Source organism: Mobula birostris, chromosome 2 (assembly GCF_030028105.1).
Source record: "Mobula birostris isolate sMobBir1 chromosome 2, sMobBir1.hap1, whole genome shotgun sequence".
Classification (NCBI taxonomy): Eukaryota; Metazoa; Chordata; class Chondrichthyes; order Myliobatiformes; family Myliobatidae; genus Mobula; species Mobula birostris.
The window spans coordinates 143,770,323-143,782,931 of NC_092371.1; the positions used below are offsets into that span (position 1 = coordinate 143,770,323).

General features: G+C 42.4%; 1 protein-coding gene across 1 annotated transcript in view; it reads left to right on the plus strand.

Moving 5' to 3' along the window:
- Positions 1-12,609, plus strand: part of akirin2 (akirin 2) — a 28,246-nt gene extending 15,637 nt beyond the window's left edge. Inside the window, exons 3-5 of the mRNA XM_072249980.1 lie at positions 4,623-4,775; positions 10,880-10,951; positions 11,764-12,609. Coding sequence (XP_072106081.1) covers positions 4,623-4,775; positions 10,880-10,951; positions 11,764-11,774 — 236 coding nt within the window. The 3' untranslated portion in view covers positions 11,775-12,609. The remainder of the gene's footprint in view (positions 1-4,622; positions 4,776-10,879; positions 10,952-11,763) is intronic.

Genomic DNA, 12,609 nt, shown 5'->3' on the forward strand with positions numbered 1-12,609 from the left:
AGAAATGGCAGATGAACTTGATAAGTACTTTGCTTCAGTCTTTACTGTGGAAAACTGTGATTGAATGGTGGAGCAGACTCGATGGGTCGAATGGCCTACTTCTGCTCCTATATCTTATGGTTTTATGGAAAACACTAGCTGTATGCCAGAGGTCCGTTAATGTCAGGGAGCAGGAGTGAGTGCCATTGCTATTACAGAGGAAAAAGTGCTAGGCAGAGGTGGATAAATTACCTGGACCAGATGGGCTACATCCCAGAGTCCTGAAAGAGGTTGCTGAAGAGATAACTGATGCCTTGGTGATGATCTTTCAAGAATTACTCGATTCTGGCATGGTCCCAAAGGACTGGAAAATTGCAAATGTCACTCCACACTTTAAGAAGGGAAGAAGACAAAAGATAGGAGATTATAGGCCAGTTAGTCTAACCTCAGTGGTTTGAAAGTATTGGGAGTCCATTATTAAGGATGAGGTTTTGGGGTACTTGGAGATTATAACCATAAAATAAGCCAAAATCAGCATGATTTCTGTAAAGGGAAATCTTGCCTGACAAATCTGTTAGAGTTCATCAAGGAAGTAAGAAGGAGAGGCAGTGGATGTCATTTACTTGGATTTTCAGAAGGCATTTGATGGGGTGCCTCACATGAGGCTGCTTAAGATAAAAATCATATGGCATACCAGGAAAGATACTGGCATGGGTAGTGGAATGGATGACAGGCAGGAGGCAGTGAGAGGGAATAAAGGGGACACTTTCTAGTTGACTGCCAATGACTAGTGGTGTTCCTCAGGGGTTAGTTTTGGGGTCGCTACTTTTCACATTGTTTGCCCATGATTTGGATAATGGAATTAATGGCTTTGTGGCAAAGTTTGTGGATGATACGAAGATAGGTGGAGGGGTAGGTAGTGCTGAGGAAGCAATGCAATTGCAGCTGGAATTAGACAAATTGGAAAAATAGTCAAAAAAGTCCGCAGATGGAATACAGTGTTGGGAAATTTATGATAATGCATTTTGGTAAAAGGAACAATAGTGCAGACTGTTATCTAAGTAGGAAGAAAATTCATCAGGGGTGCTAAGGGTCCTCGTGCAAGCCTCCCAGAAGGTTAATTTACGTTGAGTCTGTGGTAAAGATGACATATCCAATGTTGGCATTTATTTCAAGGGAAATAGACTATAAAAACAAGATATTGCTGAAGCATTATAAGGGACTAGTCAGGCTGCACTTGGAGTATTGTCAACCTTTTGGGGCCTCTTATCTCAGAAAGGATGTGTTGTCATTAGAGTTCAGAGAAGATTCATGAGGATGATTCTGGGAATGAAGGGGTTAACATGTGGAGAGTTTGGCTGCCTTGGACTGTACCCACTGGAATTTAGAAGAATGCAGGGGGATCTCATTGAAACTTACCAAATGTTGAAAGGAACACACATAAAAAATGCTGGTGAACACAACAGGCCAGGCAGCATCAAGAGGAAGAGGTACAGTTGACGTTTTGGGCCGAGACACAGAGTACTGACGAAGGGTCTCGGCCGGAAATGTCGACTGTACCTCTTCCTATAGATGCTGTCTGGCCTGCTGCGTTCACCAGCATTTTTTATGTGTGTTGCTTGAATTTCCAGCATCTGCAGATTTCCTCGTGTTTGCATTTTTAAATGTTGAAAGGACTAGATAGGTGGATGTGGGGAGGATGTTCCCTCTGATGGGGGTATCCAGAACTAGAGGGCACAGCCTCAAAATTAAGAGGCAACCTTTTGGAACAGAAGTAAGGAATTTTTTTAGCCAAAGGGTGGTGAATCTGTGGAATGCTCTGCCACGGACTGCAGTGGAGGCCAAGTCTGTGGGTATACACAAAGCTGATTGGTCGTGGCGTCAAAGGATATGGTGAGAGGGCAGGTGTATGAGGTTGAGTGGGATCTGGAATCAGCCATGATGAAATGGTGGACTGGACTCAATGGGCTGAATAGCCTAAATTTGCTCCTATGTCTTGCGGCCTTGTAGATGAAGGTGGAGTTATCCACTGATTTGGTGGGGTGGGGCGGGGGGGAGATCTTTTTGAACTGTTGAAGAGATTGTTGTTCTGGAGGATCTGAGACAACTTGTCCATTAATCACTGAAATCTAATATACAGCTATAGAAACAGTCCTGCTGAAGGGTCTCAGCCCAGAATGTCGACTACTCTTTTCCATAGCTGCTCCCTGGCCTGCTGTGTTCCTTCAGCATTTTGTGCATGTTTCTTGGATTTCCAGCATCTGCAGATTTTTTCTTCTTCGAGATAGAAACAAATTAGGTTTCTGTATCTACACGTTGGTCTTTATTACAAGAAGATTTTGAATACAAAGGGAAAAGAGATCTAACTGCAGTTAAATAAGTAAAACTGCAATATATCGTATACAGGTTTGGTCTATTAATGGAGTGGAAGTATATTGAAGTTTTAACTGATTTGTATGATATAATTTGTTTTGAGAACATTTTATACTTCAGAAAAATGAAGTAACCTTCTCAGAACAACTTATTTTAATAGAGTAGAGGTAAGAATGATGTTTCTTCTGTCTGGGATGTCTGAAACCAATAATTGCAGCTTTAAAATATGGCAGAAAGGAATTTTCCCCCACTGAAGATGGTTATGGAATGATCTACCCAAGAAGACTAAAGAATTGTGAGATATAATCAGGATAAAAAGCAATTAAAACTCTAGATGTGAAGAGAATTGATGTATATGGGATTTTTAGCAATATGAGATAAAAGATCAGTCATGGTTTTGAATGTAACTGGCTTGAAGGCTTACTCCACTTCTATTTCTTGTCTGTTTAATTCCACAGCATGAGTTGCCTTACACCAAAAGTTGTTAATTTTGTTACATTAAATTTGCATTCTGGGTATTATTGGTATTGTGATCAGCAGTTCAGTTATTCAAGATTTTACTTTGTGACTATTCCTAATTGCTGATTTAAGTTACTTTTTTTAAAAAAAAATCTTGTTTAATTTTTGTTTCTGATTGATCTTTTTTATGACAGGCTCTTGTTGCTGCAAAAATAAGTTTAAAATGTGGCATTCTCCACCTGTATGAATACACTGCCTGCATTTTGCTTAGCCCTTCTATTTGTAACATTTTACTTAAAAGCTGTTATCCAGCGATGCACTGTTTTAGTGAATCAAGGATTGTCTCATCACCACAGCTTCATTCACTCTAGACACTTTACATTGCTTCACATTTCTGGTTGTTTTTTTTGCTATCACTGTCTTTTACTTTCAACTTACCCCATAACAGCCAAAGTTGTGCTGTCTTGTGCTTTTGTTGTTTTGACCTGAAGCAGTTATTTTAGATAGCCTGTTTTACCTTTTAGTTCAGTTCTCCACCAACCCCAGTTCCTCAGTAGCTGGTCATTTATCCCCAGGTTCTCCTCTTCTGCATGCATAGTTGTATTACTTGCTATTTCAGGCTTGAAATGTATTATGATCACCTATTTTTTTCTGGTGACCCAAAATTGAATCTTACTTTTCCTTTGGGAATAATTTACCAGATTAGGCAGTGTCTAGGGATTGCAGCCCTCTAACCTAAAACTGTTCAATAAATAAAGGCTGTCGTTAAAAGATGGAATGATGTTTTTTGATTATTGTCTGGTTCCTAATATTAAAAATTCTGCTTAGCTGAATTGTGTGGACCTTTTAATCTGTTGTCGCTCACCTAAAACATTTGCCCCCTCAATTGCTTTACATTGATGTACTAGTTAAGGGGATCCATGCTATTGATGTCGTAAAGCTTCAGTAGCAGGTTGACCCGTTTTCAACTAATTTGAGCTATTTAATAAGGACAGCTGATGACAATAACATTTGCTTTTAAATTTTCTTTCAGTTTAGGATGTTTTAGTTATCAGAAACGGTGTTGTTGGCAAAACCAGCATTTATTTCCTACTTTCTTTACCTTTAAAGTGGTAATGAGCCACTTTGAACTGCAGTAGTCCATCTGATGAAAGTACCGAAGAGTTCTAGGATGGAGACTTTCGGGATTTAAGCCATGAATTTTTGCAAGGATGACTTGCAAGCAGCGAGTGTTTCATTTAAAGTGTGTAGGGCTTCACTGCTGTTGATGTTAAACAGGAGAGAGAAATTCATTTTTACAGTTCATAAATTTTTCAAGACTAAAATACTACGTTTGATTCAACTTCCAACCATTTAGCAAATACTACAGAATCCATATGTATGGTGTACTTGTATAGTGTATGGTAACTTGTTATTTTTCAGTTTTATAGCCTATTTTTCCTGGATTTGTATTTTTCCTGCACTTTTTGCAGTACTATTCTTTGTGGCTTTGACACTTCATGAAAGGCAATTTTCAAATGCATGCCTTTGCAATATTTTGGGTAAAATGCCCAGCAATATGTTTGGATAGTAGGGATACGGGGGAGGTGGGGGCTATGGTCCCGGTGCAGGTTGTTGGAGTAGGCAGTTTAAATGTTTTCAGCAAGGACTAAATGGGCCAAAGGGGGCCTGTTTCTGTGCTGTACTTCTCTGACTCTAACCTTGCAGAATGATGAATGCTTAAGAGTTCTGGGAAGTTCCTGAAATGTTTGCTTCCTCTTGTTAAATATTGGCCGACAATAAGTGTGTACTTATTTTTAAATAAACTGTAGGCACTTCATCTGGATCATTGTCACCACAATCAAAGAAAGACCAGCCATTGTTCACATTGAGGCAAGTTGGAATAATTTGTGAACGCCTGATTAAAGAGCGAGAAGAGAAAGTCCGTGAAGAATATGAAGAAATACTGGATACAAAGCTGGCAGGTAACCCTGAATGGTCTTGTGTGTACCTACAGTTCTTGGTTTCCTTTGAAGACATTAATTACAGATGGAGACGAAAAAGATGCGTGGTTGGAGCTTAGCAAATTTTCTCCCTTTATGGAGAGAAGTATGAGAATGCAGATGCTGAAGCCTGGAACAAAAATCACAAACTGATAGAGGAACACAGTGTCTTGGGCAGCATCTCTAGAAGTAAAGGGATGGTTGTCATTTCAGAATTCTTTGTCTCCATTGATGCTGCCTGACTCTCTGAGTTCCTCCAGAAACTTGCTTCGGAGTGGGGTTGGTGGGACAAAATACGGAAATTCATTTCACTTCCCATAACCATCTCATAAAATATGAAGTGAGTCCTGATAACCCAACCACTAGGACATTTCCACTTATTTCACTGATTTGGACTTGCTGGACCCAAGGAACCTTGCTCCAAACCGCCCACTACCAGGCACCGATCCTGTCTACTTTGAGAAATGGTGCTTATGTAATGCTTTTACTGTATGAGAAGCAACTCCAGTTTTTTTTTAAATTGGGAGAGCAGCAAGTTCCCACTCTGACAAATGGAGGTAGCAGATCAGACACTGACCCAGACACAATTCTGATCTCAGTGAGGACCATGCGGAACTTGCATATTCTCATTTATGTGTAGGCTTCCCCTCACCCCCCCACATCCTAAATGTATGCTGGTAGGTTAATTGGTCACTATAAATACCCATGGTTTGTATCTGGCAGAGGTTGCTGAGAATAAATGCAAGATTTGTGCAAATAGGTGCCTGATGGTCAACATGCACTTAGCAGAGAAGACCACCTGTTTCTGATCTGCACTACTCAGATATGGCAAAGTTATTTCCCATGCTAGGGGAGTCTAGGACAAGAGGGCATGGCTTCAGGATTGAAGGGTGTCCATTTAGAAGAGAGATGCAGAGAAATTACTTTAATCAGAGGGTGATGAGTAAATCTGTGGAATTTGTTGCCACAAGTGGCTGTGGAGGCGAAGTCATTGGGTGCATTTCAGACAGAGATACATCGGTTCTTGATTTGCAGGGACTTCAAAGGGTATGGAAAGAAAGCAGGGAAGTGAGGGTGGCTGGAAAAATTGGATCCGCCCATGATTGAATGGCAGAGCAGACTCGTTGGGGCTGAATGGTCTAATTCTTCTCCTATATATCATGATCTTGTGACTCTGAACTGACTGCTAAGCATGTGTCATTAAACTCCTTTGTCCTCCATCAGCACCACCAAATTGTAGAATGTCTGCCTGCATTTTGCAAAAGCTTCTGAATGTCTGTCACAGGAATTAGCTTTCTATTACTTTAAAGAATTTTTCTATGAATGTCCTTTAGGTTTGCAGTGTAAGCCCTTCGTTGATCAGAAAAGTTGGTGGTTGGGGTAACACCAATTGCAGAGGCTGTACCTGGACATTTTGCCATTTGTAAATGCTGTAGTTTTCAAAATAATGTGAAAATGAGTACTTTGAAGCTTTGCTAAGGCAGAATATTTTTGGTCATTTGGCAATTTTGGTTCCATGTTGACCCAGAGTATGCATTGTATATCTTGTGCCTTTGTCACCTTGGGAACAAGTACTGATGTTTTGCTCTACCACGCTAGAGTTTCTGGACGTGCTGAGCAGGAGCAATATTGTGGTCTAAAGGCTCACTTAAGGTTCTGGTAACACCTAAGAGAATGGGATGGGACTGAGAAAGTTGCCTGGCATTCTTTTACAAAACTGAGAACCACTGGAAGGGGCTTTTGCAATTTATCAGGCTTAGTTTTTGTGGGTTTTTTGTCATGAGCCTCAATGATAAAACAGGAATTTAGCTTAATGAACAGTCTCTCATCTTTTCTAGTCAGTTTTTGAGGTAGAACTGGCTAATAAAGGTATTTGTTTAACTTATGAATTAGAAGGATGGAGAGGTGCTATTTTGAGGGTAGGCTGCAATCAAGTTTTTTTCAATCATTCACTTACCTGTAATGGTATAGAACATAGAACAGTACAGCGCAGTACAGGCCCTTCGGCCCACAATGTTGTGCCGACCCTCAGACCCTGCCTCCCATATAAGCCCCCACCTTAAATTCCTCCGTAGACCTGTCTAGTGGTCTCTTAAACTTCACTAGTGCGTTCCGTGCACCAATCACTCTCTGAGTAAAAAACCTTCCTCTAATATCCCCCTTGAACTTCCCATCCCTTACCTTAAAGCCATGTCCTCTTGTATTGAGCAGTGGTGCCCTGGGGAAGAGGCGCTGGCTATCCACTCTATCTATTCCTCTTATTATCTTGTACACCTCTATCATGTCTCCTCTCATCCTCCTCCTATCCAAAGAGAAAAGCCCTAGCTCCCTTAATCTCTGATCATAATGCATACTCTCTAAACCAGGCAGCATCCTGGTAAATCTCCTCTGTACCCATTACAATGCTTCCACATCCTTCCTATAGTGAGGCGACCAGACCTGGACACAGTACTCCAAGTGTGGCCTAACCAGAGTTTTATAGAGCTGCATCATTACATCATGACTCTTAAACTCTATCCCTCGACTTATGAAAGCTGACACCCCATAAGCTTTCTTAACTACCCTATCTACCTGTGAGGCAACTTTCAGGGATCTGTGGACATGTACCCCGAGATCCCTCTGCTCCTCCACACTACCAAGTATCCTGCCATTTACTTTGTACTGTGCCTTGGAGTTTGTCCTTCCAAAGTGTACCACTTCTCTGGGTTGAACTCCATCTGCCACTTCTCAGCCCACTTCTGCATCCTATCAGTCTCTCTCTAATCTTTGACAATCCTCTACACTATCTACAACACCACCAACCTTTGTGTTGTCTGCAAACTTGCCAACCCACCCTTCTACCCCCACATCCAGGTCGTTAATAAAAATCACGAAAAGGAGAGGTCCCAGAACAGATCCTTGTGGGACACCACTAGTCACAATCCTCCAATCTGAATGTACTCCCTCCACCACCACCCTCTGCCTTCTGCAGGCAAGCCAATTCTGAATCCACCTGGCCAAACTTCCCTGGATCCCATGCCTTCTGACTTTCTGAATAAGCCAACCGTGTGGAAGCTTGTCAAATGCCTTATTAAAATCCATATAGATCACATCCATTGCACTACCCTCCTCTATATGCCTGGTCACCACCTCAAAAAACTCTATCAGGCTTGTTAGACACGATCTGCCCTTCACAAAGCCGTGCTGACTGTCCCTGATCAAACCATGATTCTCTAAATGCCCAGAGATCCTATCTCTAAGAATCTGTTCCAACAGCTTTCCTACCACAGACATAAGGCTCACTGGTCTATAATTACCCGGACTATCCCTACTACCTTTTTTGAACAAGGGGACAACATTCGCCTCCCTCCAATCCTCCGGTACCATTCCCGTGGACAACGAGGACATAAAAATCCTAGCCAGAGGCTCAGCAATCTCTTCTCTCGCCTCATGGAGCAGCCTGGGGAATATTCCGTCAGGCCCCAAGGCTTATCCGTCCTAATGTATTTTAACAACTCCAACACCTCCTTTCCCTTAATATCAACATGCTCCAGAACATCAACCTCACTCATATTGTCCTCACAATCATTAAATTCCCTCTCATTGGTGAATACCGAAGAGAAGTATTCATTGAGGACCTCGCTCACTTCCACAGCCTTCAGGCGCGTCTTCCCACCTTTATCTCTAATCGGTCCTACCTTCACTCCTGTCATCCTTTTTTCTTCACATAATTGAAGAATGCCTTGGGGTTTTTCTTTACCCTACTCGCCAAGGCCTTCTCATGCCCCCTTCTTGCTCTTCTCAGCCCCTTCTTAAGCTCCTTTCTTGCTTCCCTATATTCCTCAATAGACCCATCTGATCCTTGCTTCCTAAACCTCATGTATGCTGCCTTCTTCTACCTGACTAGATTTTCCACCTCACTTGTCACCCATGGTTCCTTCACCCTACCATTCTTTATCTTCCTCACCAGGACAAATTTATCCCCAACATCCTGCAAGAGATCTGTAAACATCGACCACATGTCCCATAGTACATTTCCCTGCAAAAACATCCTCCCAATTCACACCTGCAAGTTCTAGCCTTATAGCCTTATAATTTGCCCTTCCCCAATTAAAAATTTTCCTGTCCTCTCAGATTCTATCCTTTTCCATAATAATGCTAGAGGCCCGGGAGCAGTGGTCACTATTCCCCAGATGCTCACCCACTGAGAGATCTGTGACGACCCGGTTCATTTCCTAGTACTAGATCTAGTATGGCATTCCCATAGTCGGCCTGTCAACACACTGTGACAGGAATCTGTCCTGGACACACTTAACAAACTCTGCCCCATCTAAACCCCTGGAATTAATCAGGTGCCAATCAACATTAGGGAAGTTAAAGTCACCCATGATAACAACCCTGTTATTTTTGCACCTTTCCAAAATCTGCCTCCCAATCTGCTCCTCTGTATCTCTGCTGCTACCAGGGGGCCTATAGAATACCCCCAATAGAGTAACTGCTCCCTTCCTGTTCCTGACTTCCGCCCATACCAACTCAAAAGAGGATCCTGCTACATTATCCACCCTTTCTGTAGCTGTAATAGTATCCCTGACCAGTAATGCCACCCCTCCTCCCATTTTTCCGCCCTCTCTATCCCTTTTAAAGCACTGAAATCCAGGAATATTGAGAATCCATTCCTGCCCTGGTGCCAGCCAAGTGTCTGTAATGGCCACTACATCATAATTCCATGTATGTATCCAAGCTCTCAGTTCATCACCTTTGTTCCTGATGCTTCTTGCATTGAGGTACACACATTTCAGCCCTTCTACCTTACTGTCTTTACACCGTTTATTCTGCTTCTCTTTCCTCAAAGCCTCTCTGTATTTTAGATCTGGCTTTACTCCATGCACTTCTTTCACTGCTCTATCGTTCTGGGTCCCATCCCCCTTGCAAATTAGATTAAACCCTCCCGAACTATGCCAGTGAACCTACCTGCAAGGATATTGCTCCCCCTCGAGTTCAGGTGCAACCCATCCAACCTGTACAGGTCCCACCTTCCCCAGAGGAGATCCCAATGATCCAAAAATCTAAAACCCTGCTCCCTGCACCAACTCCTCAGCCACGCATTCAACTGCCATCTCCTCCAATTCTTACCATCACTGTCACGTAGCACTGGCAGCAATCCTGAGAACGCCACACTTGAGGTCCTGTTCTTCAGCCTTCTGCCTAGTTCCCGAAACTCACACTTCAGGACCTCATCCCTCTTCCTGCCTACGTCGTTGGTCCCAACATGTATCACGACTTCTGGTTGCTTTCCCTCTCGTACCAGGATGTCGTGCACCCAGTCAGAGACATCCCGGACCCTGGCACCCAGGAGGCAACAAACCATGCGGGTGTCCTTCTCACATCCACAAAGTCTCCTGTCTGCTCCCCTGACTATAGAGTCTCCAATGACAACAGCTCTCCTCTTCTCCGTCCCACGCTTCTGCACCACCGGGTCAGACTCAGTGCTGGAGGCCCTGCTACCATGGCTCACACCTGGTCGCTCGTCCTCTCCAACAGTATCCTGACAGTAAACTTATTATTCAGGGGAATGGCTACAGGGGTGCTCTGCACTACCTGTCTGCTCACCTTCGCTTTCTCCCCTCTGACTGTCACCCAACGACCTGCTTCCGACAGCCTAGGTGTGATTACCTCCCTGTAGCTCTCATCTATGACTGCCTCATTCTCCCTCGTGAGTCGAAGGTCATCCAGGTGCTGCTCCAGATTCCTTGCACAGTCTTCCAGATCACCCAGCCGTATGCACTTCTGGCAGATGTGACTCTGCGGGGGGAGAGGCGTTCTCCCAAGACTGCCACATCTCACATGAGAGGCACATCACAGTCTCAGGAGGCATTGTAAAAACTAACTGCGAGCAAGCTTGTCCTCCGCCTCTTCTCGTCGAAGCCTCTCGAGTCAAAGCCTCAAAGCTCCACTCCTTCCCACTCCTTCACTGGCCCACTCGCTCACTGGCCGATATACTCAAAGCAATTGTATAAAATCGATTTATTTTTATCAACTTTTATATGCTAGCATTTAATATGGTGATAGTGTCGTTAGTGACTTGATCCAAATATTTTTTATTTCAGAACAATATGATACTTTTGTGAAGTTCACGCATGACCAGATAATGCGACGATATGGAGAGCAACCTGCCAGCTGTATGTATATAACTAAATGACATTTCTAATTTTCTAACCTCCCCCCGCCCCGGGATTCTGGTTTTTAGTTTGAGTTGCGTATCCTTGACTGAGAGGACAAGATCGTCCTCTTCAACACCTGGTTTTTTAGAGTGTGGCCTGGGGTGGGGAGGAGTGGTGTCCATTCCAGTTTCTTTATTTTCCTTTTTTCCTTCAGATAAGATGCGTATTTCTGAAATGCAGGGATTGCACACCATAGCCATTCCACCCACCCCCTAATGCACACATTGAGGCATGGTCATCTTGGGGGGAGGGGGGCCGTGAAATACTGCCTTAACAGTAAACTTTTTTTATTTGTACTGGGGCTACTTAAATGTTATTTCTTACCAATTCATTTATGTCTATGAAGATCTTAAATAAGTTTGCATTTATAATGTAATCCGCAAACTAGAGTATAGAACTTGTAGATTCCAAGTTGAGCAGAGCCCTTTCCATATGAGCCCCCCTTGTTTGCTTGGTTTTTTAAATTTGTATTGCCATTGGTTTAGTTTTCTAAGATCATTGTGAGGCAACCTTTTGGTAGCATGGTCACAGATCAAAACCGTATTGTCATTATGTGAAGACATGCTGCCCATACCCAATCAGAATGAAATGACTGAACCCAGCTCGTGGCAGCTCTAAGTGCTGTGCCACTTGTATACTGTTACAGGGTAACACAATCTCTGTAGAGAAATGTTCTATGTTCTGAAAGGGCTGGCTGGTACTTTAACAGCAAATATTAAAATATCTCAACCATCCTAGAATTACACATTTTTTTTTCTTTTCATTCACAGATGTGTCCTGAATTGTCCTATTTCTGTGGAGTGCCCTTTTCCTTTTGAACACTGCAAGTTGGCTGTTTCTCTGAGACTTGTAGCAGTGCCATATTAACCACCTATGAGCACGGGGTGTTTTCAGCTTGTGTCAGTGGCAACCACTTTTCTGCAGCATGTTTAATGGAGTGCTCCCTGATATGTCGTCACCTTTTATTGGACCTTTGCTAACTTGTACTTATAATTACCAGTGGCTCCCTCTGTTAAAATTTTGCTGTATGTTAAAATCTGAAAAGCTTTTTTCTTTCCTTTTAATGACTTTAAAGGAGCAGTACTGGTGTTCCAAAATGTCCATCTCAATTTCAGCATTGTATTTTAAATGCCAGATTTTAGGGGAATAATCAGTCTAGTACTGTTTTAGTAATGAGCCTTATTTTGCAAACTCCGACTTCTAGCTACCAAAACGCAAGAGGGCAAAAGTCATTTTTTTTACTCCTATTCCTTATATAAGTGTTATATTTTTTCAGGCTGGTTTGTTGGAGGTTTTGCCTTTTGTCTTAACCAGTTCATATTGAAATAATGCCAAGTTCACTATCAGATTTGCAAGTAAGCAACAAAACGTGGCTCTTGTTTTTGATTTTATTTAGCATTTCTATTTCAAATTAGTGAAGCATAATTCAATCCAATCATAAGCGAACAATTGAAACTGTTGAATTCGAGTTGCAGCAACATTTCCCTGATGTCCAGCAGACAACTGAACACAGCTTGACCTTGATTCTACTTTTGATATTTACCTGTGTTAATTAGACGTTAAGAATATTGTTTTCCCCAAAAACTTTCAATATTAAAATTTTTTAATTGTATACA